Source organism: Labeo rohita, chromosome 3 (genome assembly GCF_022985175.1).
Source record: "Labeo rohita strain BAU-BD-2019 chromosome 3, IGBB_LRoh.1.0, whole genome shotgun sequence".
In the NCBI taxonomy this organism is placed as follows: Eukaryota; Metazoa; Chordata; class Actinopteri; order Cypriniformes; family Cyprinidae; genus Labeo; species Labeo rohita.
The window spans coordinates 2,738,012-2,761,812 of NC_066871.1; the positions used below are offsets into that span (position 1 = coordinate 2,738,012).

The 23,801-nt window shown below is 34.5% G+C and overlaps 1 protein-coding gene across 2 annotated transcripts; it reads right to left on the bottom strand.

Moving 5' to 3' along the window:
* Positions 1–246: 246 nt before the first annotated feature.
* Positions 247–23,215, bottom strand: tlcd4b (TLC domain containing 4b). Of its 2 annotated transcripts, none has more exons than XM_051105949.1 (6): positions 22,936–23,215; positions 17,432–17,584; positions 3,873–3,931; positions 3,676–3,770; positions 1,633–1,706; positions 247–1,536 (listed from the first exon to the last, which is right to left on the bottom strand). In XM_051105949.1, exons 2-6 carry the CDS (start codon positions 17,575–17,577, stop codon positions 1,206–1,208), a joined length of 705 nt encoding a protein of 234 aa, XP_050961906.1. In that variant the 5' UTR covers positions 17,578–17,584; positions 22,936–23,215; the 3' UTR covers positions 247–1,205. The 2 variants fall into 2 exon arrangements, with proteins under 2 accessions (XP_050961906.1, XP_050961905.1); XM_051105948.1 differs by lacking the exon at positions 22,936–23,215 and adding an exon at positions 15,460–15,549 and having other exon boundaries at positions 17,432–17,577.
* Between the last annotated feature and the right edge of the window lie 586 nt (positions 23,216–23,801).

The following is a 23,801-nucleotide window of genomic DNA, read 5'->3' on the forward strand; positions in this document are numbered from 1 at the left end:
TCTCCCATTCTCAATGAAAATAACATTCTTTTTAAAGGTGTACCTGAATTTCAGAAGAGACAAAACGCTAGCTCTGACTACAGAGGGATTCACTATTGTCAAATACTTGGCAGGAACAAGTACTGCATATGTTTTTGCGTATACATACTGTAGCGCAACATTCAAGAGAAACTCACATTCAAGAGCTTCTCAACAGCATTCATGATGCATCATGACAAAGCCTAAATGTCAGTCTGGAAGGTCTGGTGACCAACAAGCTGAAAAAAAAAAAAAAAAATCAAAAACATGAATTTGGCAGGAAGAAACGACAGAACCAGGACTGAGATGTGAATTTGCACCAGTTTCCATCCAGCTTTGAGCTTTGAATGTTTAAAATAATCTGCATGGCAAGAACAAAACTGTCTACAACCTGTGCATGTATAGTTTAGTGAGGGCTCTAGAAAAGGCAAGAACCTGAGAAATAGATAAACCACCGCAGCTCCTCGAATCTAATGCGAAGTGACTTCATATGGTCAGAATTGAAGCATGCACATATGTATTTGCTAAAGAAACCACCTTTCACATCATTTCCACATGGAGAATGTCTTTTGGAAATGCAAAAGTGTGATTGACGTGCAACATAAGATGAGTTCTGAAAGTCTGAACTATTAGTGCTGTCATTTCAAGATGTTCCTCAAGGTGTTCGTTCTGGGACGGGCAGGTACACTACAATTGTGCTTGACACGATGATAGAGGTAGATCTGAGGTTTCACAGAGCCTTGCAGCCGGTCAGATTGGCGTAAGATTAAAGTTGATTAATAAGTGATAAATGTTTATACTTGGAGGCCACTGAGGCACATCAGTGTAAATATCACAGGAAACACGGCTCCCAAAGCGACGATTAGTTGGGTGCTAAGTGGATAAGGCCATGTGATGAAGATCTGATGGACTTTTCATGATCACAAGCTTATGTTCTATTGCTTCTCCTTGTGCTTGGAGGCACTTTGGTTGTGTTTGAGGCATAACCGGGTTAGTTCGTCTGCTTGACTTTCACCAGTCAGAGTGTCTGTTCATGACATAGAGGTTGAAACCACATTGGGATGATGATACTCCCTCCTCTCAACCTCTGTTTCGAGAGTACGTCCATGCAGAGTGCAATGGAAAACTCAGAAGTTCCTATATTCTGACTAGAGACTGTGTTTAATCTAATCTATTGCCGATGATTCTCAGTCGGTGTGGTTGTTTATGTAATTGCTCTTTTTGGAGTCCACTTTGCCTCCTCTTAGTTTGCCGGTAATGACCTTGTAGCAGCCGCGGGTGATTTTGTACATCCAGATTGTGTTGAGGATATCCAAACAAACGCAGGAAACGATCCAGGCCACCTGAGCCGCCAGGCCGAGCCTTTCGAACGCCGGCGTACCGAAGGTGCCAAACACTTTCGCCCAGTAGGGGGGCATGACGGCGATCCGCACGAGGAAGAACACGACCGCCATTGCGACGCCGTTGGCGACAACCAGCGGGTGAGTACGAGGGTAAGCTAACGCTTCGAAAAACCACCTGCCGAGAGAGAGACAGAGGTCAGATGAGACGTTTAGCATTTGGCAAGTTAGCGGATCTAAATGAAATCTCTTTAAATTAATAAATTAATCTCACCTTTGATTTACAAATGGCGTTGACAATTCTGAAATCAGTCGGAAGTTCGCAAAATAAGGAAGCACTCCACGTGTCTGGAACAAAAAAAAAAAAAAAAATGTAGATCATAAAGACAATTGTTTGAATACCTATCCTAAGAGGAACATGTTTTCATTTTATGAATTTAAATTTATTTTATATTTTATATAATAATTGGTAGCAAATGAAGGAAAAAATGGAGGGAAAAAGTTTTGCATTTTAGAATAATCTTTTATTAGTAATAGTAGTATCATCATTTTTTATTCAAATGTATATTATTAATTATTATTATTTGAAAAAGCCTTTATCAGCCACACCAATGTCAGAGTGGTGTAACCAACATGTCTAACTAACTAACTAACCAGGCTTATTACAGTTAACTAAAATTAAAACAGTTTTGTAACAGCACAATAATAGAAATGTCAACTAAAATAAAATAAAAACTAATTAATAATAATAATTTCAGCTTTAATTTGGTTTAACTAAATGTACCATAATTAAAACTGAAGTAAACATAATAAAAACTATGTAGACATATATATAAAACATAATATATAAATATAAAAACTACTAAAGAAATGACATAAACAAAACAGAATAACTAAAAACAAAAAATAAAAATAGTTTTCAACATGATATTTCTCAATGATACTGAAATAATACTGTAACTTACTAAATAAATAAATAACACATGCCAAAGGAAATAAGCAAATTGTGATATTCAAAAATAATATTCCAAATTGCAAAAAAAAAAGAAAAAAGAAAGAAAGAAAGAAAAGAAAAATGTCTTATTAAAATCATTTTAGAAATAATCTTTTATTGTTAGTATCATTATTATTTATTACATTTGTATTATTATTATTATTTTAAAAAATAAGTAGTCAAACATTAGTATTAATATTTGAAAAAGCCTTTATCAGCCAAACCAAAGTCAGGGTGGTGCAATCAACATAACTACCTAGGCTTATTATAGTTAACTGAAAACTTAAATTAAAACATTTTGTTTTTACAAAATAATATAAATGTTAACTAAAATAAAATAATAATAATAAAAATAATAATAGTTTTAATTTAGTTTAACTAGATATACTAAAATAACTAAAACTTAAATAAAAATAATAAAAAAACTATACAGATTTATAGAAAATATATAGAATATAAAAACTACTAAAAACAATGACAAAAACAAAGCAAAGTAACTAAAACTATAAAAATATAAAATAAAAACTGATTCAAAATATTAATACACACTATCATACAATTTCAATGATACTAAAATTATACTGTAACTAACTTACTAAACAAATAAATGACACAAGCCCAAGAAAACAAACAATTTGTGATATTCAAAATAATAATCAAAACTGCAAAAAAGAGAAAAAAAAGTCTCATTGAAATCCTTTTAACTAACTAGGCTTATTATAGTTAACTGAAAATTAAAATGAAAACAGTTTTGTTACTGCAAAATAATATAAACATTAACTAAAAATAAATAAATAAATACTAACAATAATAATAATAATAATAATAATAATAATAATAATAATAATAATAAACATTTTTTTAGCAACTTGCCAAGGCAAAATTTCTCATTTTAATTTAGTTTAACTGAATGTACTAAAATAACTAAAACTAAAATAAAATATGTAGACATAAAATATATAAAATATAAATATAAAACTACTACAAATTACAAAAACAAAATAAAGTACTATAAAAATACAGTAAAAAACAGCTTCAAAATATTTATATTTATTTATTTGTTTGTTTATTAATTTATTTTTAGCCATATCAGCAAAAATGGCTATATTCATGGCAACCAAAATATATAATAGAATAATAGACTATAATAGAATCTCAATGATACTAAAATAATACTGTAACTAGCTTAGTAAATAAATAAATAAATAAATAAATGACACAAGCCCAAGAAAACAGGCATAAATATGAATTTTTATCCTTATTTATAGTAAATATCCATAATTTCAAGGGCCTTGCATGACCTTTGTATTTCTAGGTACTTACCAGCACAAATCCATAAGCGTACAGCGCCGCCAAGTGGTGACAGACAAAAAAGATGTCACCCATGGTACTCCAGTTACAAGCCAGTAGCACCAGGTCTGAGAGAAGATAAGACAGTTAAAAAATGCAGACAAACCTGAAAAGATCTACTGTATGTGTAATCTGTGCTTGAACTTGCATAATAAAACAATGATTCATACCATAGAACAGGTATCCACAGGTGATGGCCACATTGAGCTTAACCATGTTAGGATCACCCCTGAGGAAAGACAAAAAAGCATATAGCTCAATAAAAGGCAAAAACAACAGAATAAGAAATGCAGACAGTCAGCAATGGAAGCATTTGGACTTAACAGGTTTAACATGAACTGCTTGTTTCTGAAAGCATCACCACCCAGTTAACCTACAGATGGAAACCCAAAGCAGACACAAAGCGTGAGGGAGTGCTGCTGTTTCTGACTGAAGTCATTTATTACTATACTGTGGCAACATGCCACTGTCAACACTACCAGCTGTACAACCGATGTTGCACAATACAATCATATTCCAATGAAACATTATTGCATTCATTTCACCTGGGTGAACATGCAGAGATATCTGGACTGGTAGCAATCTACTCACACCTTGTAATAATTATCTGATATTGTGTACTATTCCTAAAATTATAGTTTATTAAACTGTATACTTATTATTTTATTATTATTACTTAAGTACATTCTCCTGTACAATAGTCATATTTTTCTGTCACAATTTCAATTTAAACCAAACATATATTTTAATGAGTTGCTGTGAAGACCTCAGCAGGACAACCATGGAATTTTACCACAATAAATAAATAAATAAATAAATAAATAAATAAATAATATGTTTATTTTTATCTTACAATTCTGACCTTTGCTGAGTTTATGTCTCACAATTATGACTTTTTTCTTGCAATTCTGAGAAATATAAACTCAGAATTGTGAGTTTATATTTCAGAAGACTGTTTATTTATTTATTTATTTTTACATGGAAAATGAAAGGTATGAAAGTGTGTTTTTTTTTATATTTCGTGGCGGAAAATGGCTTCCATAACTATGAGTTTCTGTGTACAGTGTCTTGCGAAAGTATTCATACCCCTTCATTTTTTTTCTTATTTTATGTTGCTGCCTTATGTTAAACTGCTTTAAATTACTTTTTTCCCCACATCAATCTACACTCCATACACCATAATGGCAAAGCAAAAAAGAAGTTAACATATTTGCAAGTATATTAAAAAAGGAAAAACCGAAATGATTCCATTTCTGGAACACTTAAAAATTTGGCTCAAGAGCACTCAAATTGCTTGTAGATGTTACTACACTTTGAGTGAAGTTAACCTGTGGCAAATTCAATTGAATGGGTAAGATTTGAAAAAGGTCTAGCAGATGAAAATGTATATCAGAGCAAAAAGCAAGCCCTGAGGTCAAAATAACTGCCTATAGAGCTCAGAAACAGGATTGCATCAAGGCACAGATGTGGGGAGGTGTTCAGAAAAAATTCTGCTGCATTGAAGGTTCACAGAAGCATGTAGCCTCCATTATCCATAATCAAAGACATTTGGAACAACCAGGACCTGGCCTCCTGGCCAAACTGAGCAATTGATGGAGAAAGGCCTTGGCTGTGGTTACCAAGAAGCTGATGGTCACTCTAGTTGAGCTCCATGATCATACAGGTATATGCAGATGGGACAAACATCACTGCAACACTCCACCAATCTGGGCTTTATGGTGGTGTGACCAAATTCAAACCTCTCCTCAGTGAAGACACACGAAACAGCATAAAAAAAACATATAAAGCACCCACAGACTGTGAGAAACAAGAGTCTCTGAATCTTCTGAATGATTCTCAAGATTCATGTCTGAAGGAAACCAAGCACTGATCGTCACCTGCAGAGTACCATCCCAACAGTAAAGTGTACTGAGGGACTCGTCAGAGTAGAAAAAAGCTCAAAGCGCCAAAATATTGAGATAGCCTTAATGAAAACCCAGTCCAGAGCACTCAGATTCTCAGACTGAGCAGGGGGTTCACCTTCCAACAGAACAATGAGCCTAAGCACACAGGAAGAGTGCCTTATAGACAACTCTGTGAATGTCCTTGAGTAGCCCAGCCACAGCCTCGGCTTGAACCCAAACACTTCTGGAAAAACTTGAAAATCTGCCCCTCAACCTGACAGAGCTTGAGAGGTGAAGAGGTGAGAAGAAGAATGGCAGATAATTGCCACATGCAGATGTGCAAAACTTGTCGCATCAACTTCAGCTATGTTCTGAGTTAAGGGTATGAATACTTATGCAATGTTCTTATTTTAGTTGTTGTTTTTTTAAAAAAAAATAAATTTACGAAGGTGTGCCAACTTTTTTGCTGTGTCGTTATGAAAAAATTTATTTGAAGCAGTTTAACATAAGGCAGCAACATAAAACATGACAAAATTGAAGGGGTATGAATACTTTTGCAAGGCACTGTATGTTTACACATATATACTGTATATATATATGAAACCGTAAAATGTTGGTGAAGTGACTGAACTGCTCTGGAGATGAAGTTCATGTGTTCAAGTCGACATATAATGAGACGCCAGATGCCGAAAACACGACAACCGTCACGCACGCTTCAGTATGTGTAGTAGACAAAACCACGCCATTCATTTACAGAGACATGCAGATATTTAAATAGCAGTCTTTTTGCACTTAAATATTCACAGACAGTCTATAATTTCAATTTGATGAAGTGTACAGCCCTACTTCTGATTTATTTATCCAAAGACATTTTGCATTAGAAGTAAATTCCATTTTAATGACTGGATTCTGTGTTACCATCTGCGTTTTCCACATCACAGAAACGATAGAGCCCTAATGACCCAAGACTAGAATGAACAAAGATGCTTTATTCAGAAAAATTTAAGAAACAGGTACATAAACTCATGAACAATCATTCCTGTAGCTCAAATAGTATATCATAGCACTACATGTAAAAATAAACCTCCCACAAAACCATCAAGCAATCGAGCACCACAGCATACGCTCTTTGTTTAAGCCGTTCGTTTTCATCAAAAAAACATTCAAGTGCAGTCGATGGGGTCATTTGAGAGGTGAAATGTCTAAACAAACCCAAGCGCTCGCCATATGGAAGTTGAATATCTCTGTGAATGGATAACATGCCAGCCTTATACAGTACGTGTGCCCCTGAGATGTGTGTCTCTCTGTGACCCTGTAAAGCGATCAGGGAACTGATACACAGCGGTCGCAGGTGTCCAGTAGCAGAGGAGGTGTGTGTGAGAAACACAATCTCAATACGAGCGCCAGCGGCCCTTCGTACACAGGAAGCTCAGTTACCCTCAGTGTGACTCTGCTGTCACCTTCACTGACCTCTGACCCCGCTGTCAAACACTCAACTCTCACTGCCCGCCCAGCACCAATGCAGGATTTTACACCTGGAATATTAAATCTAACATGTGCAAGTGGTTCTGAAGTATTTATGATATTTCTTACTAAACAATTTGGACAAAACAAGAAAGACTTTAACAGAGCACATTTGTCAATCTGTTGACAGAAATCAATAATAGTTCGATTTAGCATTATGAGTTATTGTTTTTGATAAATTTCTTAGACTCCTGTTGACGCGTAGATGTCTTCAGGCCAGAAATTTTATTATTAAAGTCTGGTGGACTTCACGTGAACAAGGCATGTTTTCAAGCAACTTGGACTATGAGCTTCTCCACCCTTCCTCCAGACTCTAGGACCTTGGTTTCCAAATGAAATACAAAACTTGCTCTCATCTGAAAAGAGGACTTTGGACCACTGGGCAACAGTCCATTTCTTCTTCTCCTTAGCCCAGGTAAGACGCCTCTGACGTTGTCTGTGGTTCAGTAGTGACTTAACAAGAGGAATACGACAACTGTAGCCAAATTCCTTGACACGTCTGTGTGTGGTGGCTCTTGATGGCTTGACCCCAGCCTCAGTCCATTCCTTGTGAAGTTCACCCAAATTCTTGAATCGATTTTGCTTGACAAGCCTCTCAAGGCTGCAGTTCTCTCGGTTGGTTGTGCATCTTTTTCTTCCACACTTTTTCCGTCCACTCAACTTTCTGTTAACATGCTTGGATACAGCACTCTGTGAACAGCTTCTTTGGCAATGAATGTTTGTGGTTTACCCTCCTTGTGAAGGGTGTCAATGATTGTCTTCTGGACAACTGTCAGATCAGCAGTCTTCCCCATGATTGTGTAGCCTAGTGAACCAAACTGAGAGGCCATTTTGAAGGCTCAGGAAACATTTGCAGGTGTTTTGAGTTGATTAGCTGATTGACATGTCACCATATTTTATTTTGTTGAGATGAGATGAATTGGTGGGTTTTTGTTAAATGTGAGCCAAAATCATCACAATTAAAAGAACCAAAGACTTAAACTACTTCAGTCTGTGTGCAATGAATTTATTTAATACACAAGTTTCACAATCTGAGTTGAATTACTGAAATAAATGAACTTTTTCACATCATTCTAATTTATTGAGATGCACCTGTAGATGTCTTTAAGCCAGGACTTGTACGAAACGTGTGAGATTTGGTGCAGACTTTTGGTACATCTCCTGTTGCCAGCTATGGTTATAACTGAAAATTGGTCTTTAGATCTGTACAGGCCACAAAGGGCTTTAGGTTACACTGACCGAATTTGGTGTTGATCTGTTTAAAATCTCCAGGAGCTTGTTTAAATACAACGCCTGAAAACGGCAAGAACGGCACAAAACTTGCTGAGAAAATTCTAAATAACAGACTTCCTTTTGGGTTTTGGACTTTGTAGGTACTGGTGTGTTACATGTCTACCAAATTTCGTACATGCATGTGAAACCCAGCTTGAGGAGCACTTCGTTGAAATTTTATAGGTAGCGCTATCAAGCCATTTTTCCACATGTCCACTTCTGAAACCCATATCAAATGTACATTTTCACCACTTTTGGCATGTGTGCAAATTTTCGAGCATGTTTGGGCCCTCAAAAATGTGATTCATTATGGAGAAGAAGAAACTCAATTCCAATAGGGTCCTAAATATCAACAAAAACTATGCTAGTACATCAGTGATACTAAAATAACACCGTTGTAGCCTTAAGTAAATAAACTTGGTGATAATTTGGCAGTAAAAAAAATGATAACAGAATCATACAATTCTTCAAAAAGTAATTTAAATGTCCCCTGTTATCTAATCTATTTTTTTCATGGACTTCCATTATGGTTTGAACATGTCATTCTGACAGTACCTTTAACCCACATAATTATCATGTTATTTTATTCTTACCTGCGTGCAGATAATTGGTTTAGGAAATAATTATTTAGGCCAAAGTTTGTTTGGACAGACAGATGTAGAATTATCCTTCAAATGGACACACCTAAGCAAGTTTCTTAACCTTTGATCTCATTCAGTTCACTATCTGGACAAACAGGTTAGCTTTAGAGAAGAGATTCAGACAATAAGACGAGTCTAATGAAAGCCATTATAGTGTAAGGATTGATGACGGAGTTTGCAGTCATTACTATACAACACAAAGAGATCAGCTTAAAAGTTTGAAAGGCTCTGTGGAGCGTAACTCTTCAGGCGAGACTGGAGTAAATGCTAATCATATCTGACTGCGCATTTCTAAATTAGCAAACAAAAGCATAATGATTGAATCAAATTAACTTTCTTTCAAGAATGTGTTGGGTCATTCTACAAAATTAGTGTTTCAGATAAGGAGCCAAATCCGTTATTTGACATGATGTAAACTAAAAGGCATGTCACTGTGCCCGCAGGTTATCAACCCAGTTACCATCATAACTAGCCCTTATTAAAATAATGTACTATTTCATACTTCAAAAACAGAAGTTGACATCCTCCTTTTAGCAGATGAACTCTGCAAGGACATGAAATATCTATATCACTTCATCTTTTGGTAAGTGTGCAGAAGGAACACTCTTACCATCAATTTATACAATAAACATCTGCTGAAACTTGACAAGATATCTGTAGATATATTAGCATTTAATTTATATTGTAAAATTGACCTAAATACTAAAAAAAAAAAAAAAAAAAAAAAAAAAAAAAAAAAAAATAAAAATATTAATGATTGATTAAATATGATTAATGATTAAATATGAATGATACCTTCCATCATTTATATACAATTATAGTTAATATTAATATTTAGATTGTTTTATTTGTATATTTTTCAGTTTTATTTATTTCTTTTTAATTAATTTGTATTTTTTTTGTTTTAATTAAATTTGATAATTAAATTTAATAGTTTTTATAATTTTTTTAATTGTTTTTATCTATCTCTCTATATAGATATCTATATCTATCTATACTGTTTTTATTTTTACTACAGTTCTACCTATTTTAGTACTTTAATTTGAACTTAACAAAAACTAGAGATGAAAATATATTATATTATATTATTTTATATTATATTTTTATATTATATTTTATATTATATATTATATATATATATATATATTTTTTTTTTTTTTTTTACTACAGTTTTGCCTATTTTAGTAGTCTACCTTGAACTTATTTAAAATTTGAGATGAAAATGCATTATATTTTATACCACTTTACAGTTTGAATTAATATTTTGGATCTTTTTATATTTATATGTTCAGTTTTTATTTCAATTATTTATTTAATTATTATTATTATTATTTTTTTACATGTATTTAATTATTTATTTTAATTTTAATTATTTCATTTGAATTAATCTGAATTATTTTTTTGTTTTAATTAAGTTTCATAATTTCTGTCTTTTTATCATTTTTTATTCGTTTTCATCTATCTGTATATGAGATATATAATTATATATATTGTTTTTATTTTTACTACAGTTCTACCTATTTTAGTACTTGAACTTAATAAAAATTAGAGATGAAAACTTGGTAACTAACTGCAATTGAGTTTGTTTTCTTATATTTTATATTATATAGTAGGTATATTTTATTTCAAGTAACAGAATTGTTTTTTGATGGTTGTAGTTTTGGTAAACTATTATCCATGACCACAAGTAATGGCTAAACTGTAGAACTGCCAACTCTATTACCATCGGCCCTAAAATGCATTAGTTGTAGACTGGCTTATATTAATATTGATCAGCGTAGCTTGAGACGCACACTGCAATTTATCTACACTTGAAACTGGATATTTACAACCCATGCAGTGGCTGCTCAGACAGGTCACAACAAGAACAGCAAAATAAAAAGGAAAACCTTTCGCTTTAAACATGATCCTTCAACACCCACCAACCTGAACTCAAAGCTCAAACAACCAAGAAAAGAGCAAAACAGACCAAAGAGGTGACATCATCCATTATGAAATTTAGTAAAAAAATGTTTTAAAAAGAAATTTACTTCATAAGATGTTAAAAAAGGCATCTGTATCATAGAATGACACTGTTTGTATTGGGATGAGGATGTTATGACGAATAGGAATGGGTTCTCAGTGGTTCCCTCTCCTCTCTCTAATGCTCTTTTTGTTGAGTTTTTTGGGGGAGCATTACTGGCCAAAGCGGCCTATGGGACAGTGAGAGAGGGACTGATCAGAGGAGAGAGGAGGCCTGGAGGACTGTCACATGATATGGCAGAGGAGGGGTCTGGGAATCTGTTGTTTCCTGTTGAAAAGACGCCTTGTTGGCAAGATTAAAAACTCTCTGATCTGAGAGTGCGAGAAGGGAGAGAGGAAAAGAGACACTGACAACAGACAGAGAAATACAGTTCCCTCACTGAAAGAGTCGACTCGCACAGGTGACCAAAGAAAACAGAGGTGATGAGAAAGGGGAAAAGAAATAAAGCGAGAGAAGACAAGCAAGAAGAGAAAATAGAGAAAAAGGGATTCAGGAAGAAAAAAAAAATCAATTTTTCGATACCCTAAAGTTTATTTACTAATCTTATATAAAGCTTTCAAAACAGCTCCACTCTGAGACACAATCAAGTCGGTCTTCCTATACTCTCTGTCTATTTATATACATGTGTGTTAATATTTTTACTGAAGAAAGCAATATTTTGGAAAGAGGGATCATATTTTAGCTGGAAGCAACAGTTTAAAGATGGATTTGTTTCTTAGAAACACACAGCTTTTGGTTTCACAAGACTTTAACTAATAGACTGGAGTGGTGTGGATTACTTGTGGATTATTGTGATGTTTTTATCAGCTGTTTGGACTCTTATTCTGACGGCACCCATTCACTGCAATGGATCTATTGGTGAGCAAGTGATGTAATGCTACATTTCTCCAAATCTGTTACCATGAAGAAACATCTACATCTTGGATAGGCTGAGGGTAAGTAAACTTTCAGTTTTGTAGTTCATTTCTTTATAAATAGAAATTTAAATACACTGTAAAAAACAATTTGTTGAGTCAACTTAAAAAAAAATTGTAACCTGGCTGCCTTAAAAATTCAAATTCAGTCAACTCAAAAAAAGTTTATTCAAACTGAAATGTTAAGTTAGACTAAGTGACAACTTAGATATTTGAGTTGAATCAACTTAAAATTTTAAGGCAGCTGGGTTACTTACCCATCTGTTAAGTTTAGCAAACACAAATATCTAAGTTGTTACTTAGTACAACTTAACATTTCAAGTTAACTAAACTTATTTTAGTTGACTGAACTTAAAAATTTAAGGCAGCAGGGTAACAAATTATTTTAATCTGACTCAGCAAACTGTGTTTTTTTTATTTTTTACAGTGTACCTCTGCCTTTTCTAACCCATTTAATTTTTTACTTCAAATCAAAGACATTTGAACCGATTCAAGGTTCTTTCTTAAAGAGTCTCATAAAATCTATAAGCAGAAGATAAAGGGGGAAAATGACCTTTAGAACCAAGGTCACAGAAAAGGTGTTGCGTCTATTAAATAAGCAAATGGAAATGGAAAAAGAAGAAGAGATGAATATTAGGACTGGGTTTTGACACAAATTTCATGATTTGATTCAGATTCACAAGTGATTCGATTTCTGATTCGATTCAATATTAATTATTTTGGATATATATCAAGTACAGTACATGCCAAATTTTCTATCTATTTTCTTTCTAACTAATGCTGTAAAATATTACTGGGAGTCCACTGGTACTATATTACTATAATATTGAAAAACTGATTTGTATATTGATTTTGTTCATTATCAATCAGTAACATCTGTAAAAATTGTAGCAACTTCAGTGTTACATGGTTAAATTTATTCTGACAGTTTTTTTATTTATTTATTTATTTTTTTTAATTAAGCATTGGTCTCCTATAGTAGCAAGCATACATTTTAAATCATGATAAACACAGTTAAAACCACACATAATGGTACCTCAATACCATGGCCTATTCGTATGAAAAACGGTAGTCTATAAAGATTCAGTATAAATGCTATTGCTTAATCACACATACATACTATAATTATATGCCATTAATCCTGTAATAAAGTTCAATGTGAATATCCCACACTGTTGTCACAATACCATGCTGCAGTGAGTGTTATTACAGTATATTACAGCGCTATTTAGTGCTCGCATGACGGAGCCGTTCACATATCACAAGTTTGTTATTTCAAATGTAGGTGCGCGGTAGCTGCGCTCATAACAGAAGCGAGTCAGGTCAATAGGTGTCATCATCGTACAGTTTGCATGCGTGTCCTACACAGGTTTATTAGATCCACGTCGCACAGTGTAATTAGCAGTGATCTTATAGGATTGCTAAAATCGTGCAGTGCGTAAAAGGCTTAAGTGGTGGCTGTCATAAAATCTTGACAGTTTTATTTAAACATGAATTTAACACTGAAGAACAGTAAAAAAAAATAATAATGAATATGCTATATGGTGCATATGCAACCCAGGCTTATTGGAATATGTTGCTCTATAAACATTTCTGCAACACTGTGATTACGCTAAAACACACATTCAATATGTGATCGTGGCATGTTTTTATTATGGTGGTACAGGCACGTAATGCTGTATTTTTATTACGCTGCTTGAGGTACGCATTGTGGCTATTCAATTATCCGGGACGTGTCTTTACAGATTAATGCACTATCATGTTGGAAATATCCCCTACACCAAAGCCAACCCAAAACCTAACGACAGTGTTAACAAATACAAAAATTATTTAAAAACATACTTTTGTTGATGCAGCTGTGCTATTTCAACTTCCTTTTGCAGATTTAAGCTGTTTCGTTGAACCATAGTTTCACTGGGTTTGTACCAGAGCTCTTAATTGCTCAAGTGCAACAGCGTAATCGCATGAGCTACCAGGCAAATCTGCTAAATTAGAAAACTCATGCATTTGAAGCTGTATATGTGACGACAATGTTCAAAAGTATCAGTTTTCAAACTGTGCAGGGTGTTAACCTTATTTTAAAGTCATAATGTAATATTCAGCAAGTAATTGTGTGAAAAATAGGCTTTATTAATCAAAACTCACACTTTGTGTGAAAAGGAATAAAAGTTGTTGGAGTTTTACTACCTCTAGTGTTCATTTCAACTGGAAACTGCAGTGATTCGCACATAGAGGTACATTTTGTCAGTTTTGCAGAAATGTATATAGAGGCACATATTTCCAATGAGCCTATGTTGTGCATATATTTAGCGAAACGCTCCACTCTAGAGTTCATTTTTCTATCTGACTATTGAGTTTATGTCACAGAATATATTTTTTTCAGAGGTAAATGTGACGTTACACTAACGTCTTTCCACGGTTGAAACACTGATTGAGCCATTACATGAGACAGGATATGGATTTCAGTATGTTGTACTCTTTCATTCAACATACCTTTGGATGTTCATGCATGTTTATTTCATGCTGAAACTGGTATTAAAGCAGAGGAGATTTTCTTGAACTGAGGTGCTACAGCAGTCTCCACAGAAAAAAAGCACCAAAATGGCATCTATTGTTTCAATACTGTAATAAAATAGACAAATCTGAAAATCTGAGATTTTGTTTCATATCAAAAGTAAGAAAGCACAAAGCTTATTGCGATTTACAGGATGGGATGTGTGCTATAATGCTCCATTCATTAACTGAAAACAGGCTAGACTAATCGATTCTTGGGATTTAATAATCAATATTGTTTAATAAAATTGGTAATTGATTAAAACTAAGAAATCAATGTTTTTTAACCCAGCCCTAATGAATACAAAAGTGAAGTGAAAAGGAGACATGTGCTCTGTTCCTAGTGAGCTGCCTGGCTGTGTGCTGAATATCTTTATCTATCTATATCTTTATTTCTCTCTCTCCATACATATTAAGTTGCTGTCTATCTTTTGCAACAGGCTTCACGCCAGGAGCTTATGAGGCCTTAAAATGCTGTCTCAGTAGGCAGCTCAATAGGTTTTAGAGCAGAGCTATAGAGGACAGAGGAGGTGACAACCACTAAAGACAAATTACCATTCTTCCCCTTCAGGATGCAAAGATGCAGACCAAACAGGCAGCAGGCAGAAAGGACAGATTAAAGAGAGGGAAAGAAGAAAAGAAAAATAAAGACAGGAAGACAAATGAGACGGCAGTTGTGTGCACTGGCGACTACAGAGGACACATTACTGATGGCAGAGCAAACGTTGCAATTAAAAATTTCAGCAGTTGGACATATAATCCATGATATTGAGACTTAAATATTGATTGGTACTAACTACAAGTTTGATTCTTACTTTTGAGACTTTTATGGATTCAAAAATAGCTGAAAGATGCCATTTTGATTTTGAAAAATGGAAAATATCATAATGAGATTAAAAAAAAACAAAAAAAACACACACCCTGTTTTTGAACTCCCTGCAACTTACCAGACGGGGTCTTCATTGACGGCATCGTCGTACCAGAGGATATAAAGGCAAAACAGGCCCACAATTAACGCATGGACTGTGGACACCAACCTTAAGACATAAAAACAACATTTCAGCAATCAAAGTTTGAGTTTGGATTTGCACTTCCTGTCTGGTTGCCAATTCAGTACAGTGACATGAATCGATAATGGTTCAATTTGTGAATTTTGCAATGCTGGCACCAAATAGACACTTCTTATCAATAATTTAATAACTGTGCCAAGGGCAGCAGGACGAAGATCAAAAAGTCATTATAATTTACATACGGTGTTTAAAAGAAATCAAGCATTAGGAACATGATAACATGATGCTGACACAGTAGGAAATGGTATCTACGGCAGTTAGCTGACAAAGAATGAACTATGATTTGATCTGATCCATTGGTCTGGCATACATGAGTGCGTTTCATCATTGAGGTGAAATGTTTCATCATTGAGGTGAATGGTTTTAAATAGGTTTGTGTAAGCTAATTCGCAACAGATAAGCAAACTATTGTGCAAAATGCTTGTCCTTAAAAACACTATAATTTTGAATACATTATTTGTAGAATTGTTACAAAGCAATGGTTGTTAAACTAACTTTCAGAAAATGGTGTTTACAGCTTTAAACATTTATATTTCTAATAACAGAATATCACATCAGTTTCATTCACTAAAGACACGTCATGACTTTCAAAACAATGGAGGATGTCAAAACAAGAACAGGCGGTATTTAGCATCTTCTAAAAACAATCTGAGCTTAAAAACTTGGTCAACCTCTGATATTTCATATACCCATTTAAAATACTGTTCAAATCTCTTTCTAAATAAGTGCTGTAAGGTCAAAGTAAACCAGGTTCAAAAGATTGCAAAGAGGAAAGGTGATTAGGCCGAACTGCCTTTACCTACATTTCACAATACAGTACAGAGATCACTAGATCTCACTTGTGTTGGCCAACATTTATGTATGACAACATTATAGATGGTATTTGCAGGCTTGTTTGTACTTTTGAAGACATTCTTCATACAAGATAATTTTCTCATTTGACTGGATACAATTCTAATATCGTATATTACTTACAAATATGACATTGCAATACTTCCATTGCAAAATCATTATCTTCAAAATCCTTAGACCCTTAGATCATAACAAAATGCTTCTTAACTGCATTTCCTGCAGAGCCAGGGGTGATAACTTTTCGAATTTTAAGATCAGGGTAAATTTTAATCTTGTCTTCTGGGAAACATGCAACTATCTTCTGTAGCCTCTGAAGGGCAGTACTAACTAAAAAAATATATGATATTTATGCAAACTAAGAAAAATGTACACATCTTCATTCTGGTCAAAAGTTTTCACCCCCTAGCTGTTAATACATTATTTTTTCCTTTTGGAGCATTTAAACCTTCTGTAATAGTGCCTCAAATACACACAAATGCTAAAAAACCAAAGAATTTGTGGAACCTGAAGAATTTTTCTGAAGAACAGCAGGCAGTTTAACTGCTCCGGACAAACAAGGGACTCATGAACAACTATCACTAAACATAAAAAACACAGCTGTGGATCATTCAGGTAACAACACAGTATTAAGAAATAAGTGTATGTAAACTTTTGAACAGGGTCATTTTTATAAATTCAGCTATCTTCTCTTGTAGACTATACGTAAATATCTTATGTGAAATCTGATGTTATTCAGGTCAGTATTATATTAAAAAAAAAACATGCATTTTGTATGATCACTCTTATTTTGGTAAAATAATTAACATTTGGTAAATTCTGAAAGGGGGTGTAAACTTTTGATCTTGACTGTATCAACCTGCTTTGTGTTTTTGATCTGTCTATATTTGGACATGTATGACAATTATTGATCAATCCATGTAAATCTAGCTACCAATCCATTCATGCATTTCTACCCACATTTCTATTAGAGCAGTGCAGTGTTATTTGAGGCTCATACCTGGAGTTCCAGTCATTGAGTTTGTGTGGAGGAAGTTTCCCATAACCCTGCGTGAAGTTGGAAGACAGAACCGGACTGACGCACGAGAAGAACAGCTGAAACCCCACAAAGCTGCCGGCCACCACATACACCTCTCTCATATCCATCTCTCACCTGCACAAGAGACACCACAACATCCACCGTCACATTTGCGCTCTCTCTTGGCTAATGAGCCGAACTTCAAGCGGGACAGGCAACATGCAAACTCTTGCCACTCAAGAGCACAGCTACTGACCATTCATTCATTTCACAAACACTATGTGTTATGCATTAATCTGTTTGTGAGAAAAGAAGTAGAGTGACAAAGAAAGTTATTAAACATGCAGTACTGTGAAAGAAGCCATTGTTTTCAAACATTTAAAGAAGATTATCATGGTGGGGAAAGCGTGATGGAGAATGTGAGAGAAGGAACAAAGACAATGTACACGCATTTTTTTTAAAGTGTAATGATTATTTTTCTGATTTTTTTTGTTTCATGTTTTCGAAAATGTACTTATTTTGTGTTTCTATTTACACTAGCGAAAAATAGTCAAAACTTTTTTACAGTTTACATAAAGCTGAAGTCAAAAGTTAGTTAAGTATTTTACCAAAATAAGAGGGATCATACAAAATGTATGTTGTTTTTTATATAGTACTGACCTGAATATGATATTTCAAGACGTTTACATATAGTCCACAAGAAAAAATACTTACGTTTATAAAAATGACCCGGTTCAAAAGTTTACATACACTTGTTTCTTAATACTGTGTTGTTACCTAAATATTCCACAGCCGTGATTTTTTTGTTTTGTTGTTTTGTTTTTTGTTTAGTGATCACTTGTTTGTCCTAAACAGTTAAACTGTCTGCTGTTTTTCAGAAAAATCCTTCAGGTTCCACAAATTATTTGGTTTTCCAGAATTTGTGTGTATTTAAACCCTTTCCAACAATGACTATGATTTTGAGATCCATTTTTTCACACTGAGGACAACTGAAGGACTCATATGCAACTATTACAGAAGGTTCAAACGATCACTGATGCTCCAGAACGAAGCACAATGCATTAAAATCCAGGGGGTGAAAAATTTTTGAATTTGAAGAAATGTAACTTATTTTGTCTTCTGGGAAACATGTAAGTATCTTCTGTAGCTTCTGAAGGGCACTACTATATGAAATAAAATATGATGTTTAGGCAAAAAAAGAAAAATGTACACATTTTCATTCTGTTCAAAAGTTTACACCCCTGTCTCAATGCATAGTTTTTCCTTCTGAAGCATCAGTAAGCATTTACACCTTCTGTAAGATCTTATTCAGGTCAGTACTAAATAAAAAATAACATGCATTTTGTATGATCCCTCTTATTTTGGTAAAATAATTGACATTTTGCAGATTCTGAAAGGTGTATGTAAACTTAGCAGGATATTATCCATTTGTGTAACAGTCTTAAAAATAAAATTCTTCCTAACTGCCATTTTCCTCTTATTTTCAAAAAGAAAATAAGAATATTTCGGGTTTTTTTTCTATTTTTTTTACTAATTGTTATTAAAACAAACTTAAAAATCCTTATAAAGTTTAAATACAACTTGTTTTAAAGGTAAAATGTTTAATTTATTGTGTAGTTTCAAATTTTGTGCATTACAACATATGACAATTTTACTGTGACAGTTAAAGTCATTAATTAAACACATTTCATGCATTTTATAATACATTTTGCAAATTGCAAAAGTTAAAAGACTGTATGATTAAGATTTACCAGTGTAAAGTTTTAAATAGTTTGAATTGAATGCTGCAACCTCATGTGCAGGATAGTATAAAATCAGACCATTTTTATTTTACTGTTAATAATATAACTTTATCCTTAAGAAATCAAAATGTTCTTAGGAAAATATTTGAGAGAATAAATAGCTTATTCACACATTTGGCAGGCTTTTATCCAAAGTGATTTATGATATATATAGGATTTATCTTTTTTTTTTTTTTTTTAATTATTATCTTAAAAGAATAATGACTAGAAAAAGACAAGATTTTAAGACATTTGAGAGAAACAAGCACAGGAAACTTAATTTCTCAGGTCAATATCTCCAAATCTCAGAAAAATGAGCGCCAGAGGCAAGAGGAATGTAATAAGTGTGTGTCTCATTATAGAGTGGGTCACTGACCCCCAGCATGCTGAAGGGTCATATTGAGTCATCTGGTATTTTTCAAGCTGTATCACTTTATCAAGCTATAACAAACACTCACACAGAGACACACACAGTGCATCAATGCCTCTATGATAAAACATTTCTTCTTCATACAGCATTAATAACATCTTCTAACCTTAACCAACCAAAAACAAAACACATTTTTGACTTCATATTTTTAGTGCCAAACGCATGATTTTCCAAACACATTGGATTCTTCCACACAAAGTCCAGCTGTTCTTTTCTAATTCTTATGCATGAACCAAACTGTAGGCATTTAGTTGAACTTTCAGAAGAGCGGCTGAGGAATCCATTGCGAAACCCCTCATGATCGGGTCTAACACACAAACAATGGGCTCAAGTGCACTAATCCCACCAAAAATGTGAGTAAACATGTAGCTGTACTTCATTAAGATTAAATTAACAAAGGTTTAAATCATTTACCAAGGTACTGGCATGCATGCAACAATAGGACATTGATTAAAGAGGAGCAGATGGGGTCATGATGTGATCTGCACAGTCTCTTTCTTTAATCTAGTAACCATCCTCCTGTTGCCCCAACTTAACACTTTCATTGTAAATCTATTTACAGACAAAAAAGGTGACTGCTGACATGTGATCTGTGAGGAGGGCACATATGGAGCACATTCTGTAGCACTGACGCATGCTGAAGAGAGGGAATGTGCTTCAGGTAACCTTTCAACAACAAATAATCGACCACCACGGCTGAAAATAATAACTCGAATGTCAGCTCCATAGCATGATAAACTAGAGGATGTTGCAATAATAACAATCCAGTGCATATAAGTACATCACTACATAGTTTTAACATTAGTTAAAGGGGTCATTGGATGCTAAGTTCTACATGAACATGCTGTTTGAACATTAATGTGTGTTGGCAGTGTATGTACAAATCTACCCTATAATGATACAAATCCATGCAGTGGTTTTTAGTTAGTCTGTAAAAATAATATTCCCTTTTTCAAATCGAGCCGTTCTCAGATGCCTGTAATTGTTGCATCACACCAACAGAGGCCGCTCCCATGAGTTGTAACAGTCCAACTTCCATGTTTTGATGCCGGAGCAGGGATGTAAGTTAGACAAGAATTGAGCGATTGAGGCGTTGTGTTGCTGGATGTAATAATCAACGTAGTGGTCGTCATTTACTCCCGACTGAGCTGCATCTGAGCTCCTGAAGATGCAGTGGATTAGGTTTGTTTGTGAAGGGAATGCGCCTCCTGATCTACATAAATGCGTCTATGTTCGTGCGAATCATTCGTGATCCAGCTTCACTTACAGCAAGTGAGTATAAGGAGTTTTTATGAATCTTTGCGATCGCCTTTCCTAATAATGTGCTAGTTAGCAAGTTTAGCAGCTAAACGTGGCTAAATGCGGCTAAAGTAAACAGGCTCGTCACTCCACAGAGAGAAAAGAGGGGCGGGGCGAGCAGAGCTCATTAACATTTAAAGTAGCCTCGACCAGAACGGGATGATTTTTGCAGAGCTGATTGTGGCAAGGTAAAAAGGGTGTTGTTTTACACAACCACTGAGAATTTTTAACCAAAGTATATTATAGACTTTTCATTAAGACTCTAAAGAATCATATCAACTTGTTGAAAATGGGCATCCGATAACCCCTTTAAGGCTTGACTTTGACAAATGTGTCTTATTGAAGCAGGTGTGGTTGACTGGTATCTATTTATCACTTCACACCTGTGAACTACAATAATTGGCAGGTTAAATGTCAGCAAGTCATTATACTGCACATGACATGGTGGAGGAAAATCCACGTGCCAAAATACCTGGATACCTTGGACTTGCCAATACAACAAGTCAGCATTCAGTTATATATATATATATATATATAAGCTACATTTGCAGCATCATTACTCCAGTCTTCAGTGTCACATGATCTTTCAGAAATCTTTCTTAAATGCTGATTTGCTGTTCAAAACAATTATTATTTATTTTTTATAAACATCTAAAATAGTTGACTACATGTCTGGATTCCTTGATAAATAGAAAGAACCAAAGATCAGCATTTATCTGAAATCAAAAGCTTTTGTAACATTATACAGTATATCATTCAAAAGCTTGGAGTCTGTATCTTTTTGGGGGGAAAGAAATTGTAGAAATTAAAACTTTTATTTAGCAAGGATGCTTTAAATTGATCAAAAGTGATGATGAAGACATTTATAATGTTACAAATGGTTGTTCTTTCAGATAAATGCTGTTCTTCTGAACTTTCTATTCATCAAAAAAAAACTGTTTTCTACTTTATAATAACAGTTTTTTGAGCAGCAAATCGGAATATTAGAATAATTTGTGAAGGATCATGTGACTGGAGTAATGATGCTAAAAATTCAGCTTTGAAATCACGGGAATAAATTACATTTTAAAATATACTCAAACGGTTTTTTTAAATAGTAAAAATATTTCAAAATTGTACTTTTTTGCTGTAATAAATGCATGGCTTGGTAAGCATTAGAGAATTCTTCAAAAATCATTAAAAATCTTAATGTTCAAAATTTTTTGGTAGTGTGTATATATATATATATATATATATATATATATATATATATATAGGTGTGGGTGTAAAATTACTTCATATTAATACAATACGCAGTGCCCTATTCTTAGAGGGTTTTATTTACAGTGTAAATTTCTTCAATTTTAGAGGGTGGAGTTAAAAGTCCGGGTAGGGGAAAAGCCTAAAATAGTAATTCTAGGGAATTTTACTTTTTAGCACTGCTAAAATAAATAGTAAAGGACACATATTTTACATAGTCTATTTTAAGAGGCTGTGTGACAAACCCGTGTTAAAGAAAAAAACAGCTTTCAAACGAAATTATGCGGAAGCTTGTTTCGCTAAACAAGTTCAGTTTCGCCCGAATAAGCATGCAACAACTACCGATTCTCAGTGTGCACTGAATTCTACACTCATGCATTCTGTGAAACATAAAAGAAAGCGACTGCGTCATAATGCCCCGGCACGTCATAATGCGCTGCATAATAATGCGTAACCGTCCTCGATTCTCAAAACTCTCGAACAAAAACAAAACGAGCACGCAGGGAGCCCGGTCGCCTTCACGCTAGAAAAGCGTTGTATGTGCAGTGCGTAAGGAAATTCTGCACACGTAGCGACTTGAATGAGTGTCCAAACCAACTCTGGAGAGCTAAACTTTTCTATTCATCTGTCGCCGTAACAATGGCCATGTAAATAATAAGGCAAGTGACAGGTGCAGAGAGCGATGCTTCTGTAACGTACACACACGCTTTGCGAATGACATCCACTGTGTACATTACCTGATAACAGTCTCATAGGTCTGTGTAAACGTGTCCGGATCCTGTTGTCTGCTTTCTTCTGTCCACGAACCCAGTTTTATCTGGATGGCGACGGCTAGCGAGCGCTTTGCCCACTCGCTGTCTTCAGACCCGCACGTCTTCCATGGTGTAGTGCCGAATAAACCTGTACTTCTGGAGCGAGGCCATTTCCCACCTTTAAAAAACACAAGGATTTCGTAAAGCTACACGGAGCCCGCTGCAGCAAACACTGCATTTCTTCACCGTATTGACAGGCTCGGCGGTTACGTCAGCACGGTCACGCCCACTGCTCCTCCCAGCACACACCCCCTTGAGAAGCCACGCCCACCATAGACGCTGCTGATTAGAACAGTCTGTGAGAAAAATACATCTATCTATCTATCTATCTATCTATCTATAAAACATTCGTATTTCTAGTTTATCTTCTGAAATATTATACAAGAGCAGGTAATACGAAAAATAAAGCAAAAAGAAAAAAGATGCATCCTTTGAAATGCAAAGACATGCATTTTAAAGGAATAGTACACTCAAAAAATTAAAGATATCCAAGATATAGATGAGTCTGTTTCTTCATTTGAACAGATTTCAAGTAATTCATCACTTGCTTACCAATGGACCCACTGCAGTGAACGGGTGCCATCAGAATGAGAGTCTAAACAGCCGATAAAAACATCACAATATTCCACAAGTAATGGATTGGAGTGGTGTGGATTATTTTGATGTTTTAATCAGCTGTTTGGACTCTGACGGCACCCATTCACCGCAGAGAATCCACTGGTGAACAAGTGATAAAATGCTAAATTACTCCAAATCTGTTCAGATGAAGAAACAAACTCATCTGAAATGAG

Bases quoted from the DNA above. Each gene is read 5' to 3' on its own strand.
- tlcd4b (XM_051105948.1), bottom strand. From the start codon at position 17,577: ATGGATATGAGAGAGGTGTATGTGGTGGCCGGCAGCTTTGTGGGGTTT. The intron at 3,932-15,459 runs GTAAGTTGCAGG...GTCTTTCCTCAG, and splicing joins GTCAATGAAGACCCCGTCTG to GGGTGATCCTAACATGGTTA. The intron at 1,537-1,632 runs GTGAGATTAATT...CTCTCTCGGCAG, and splicing joins ACGCCATTTGTAAATCAAAG to GTGGTTTTTCGAAGCGTTAG.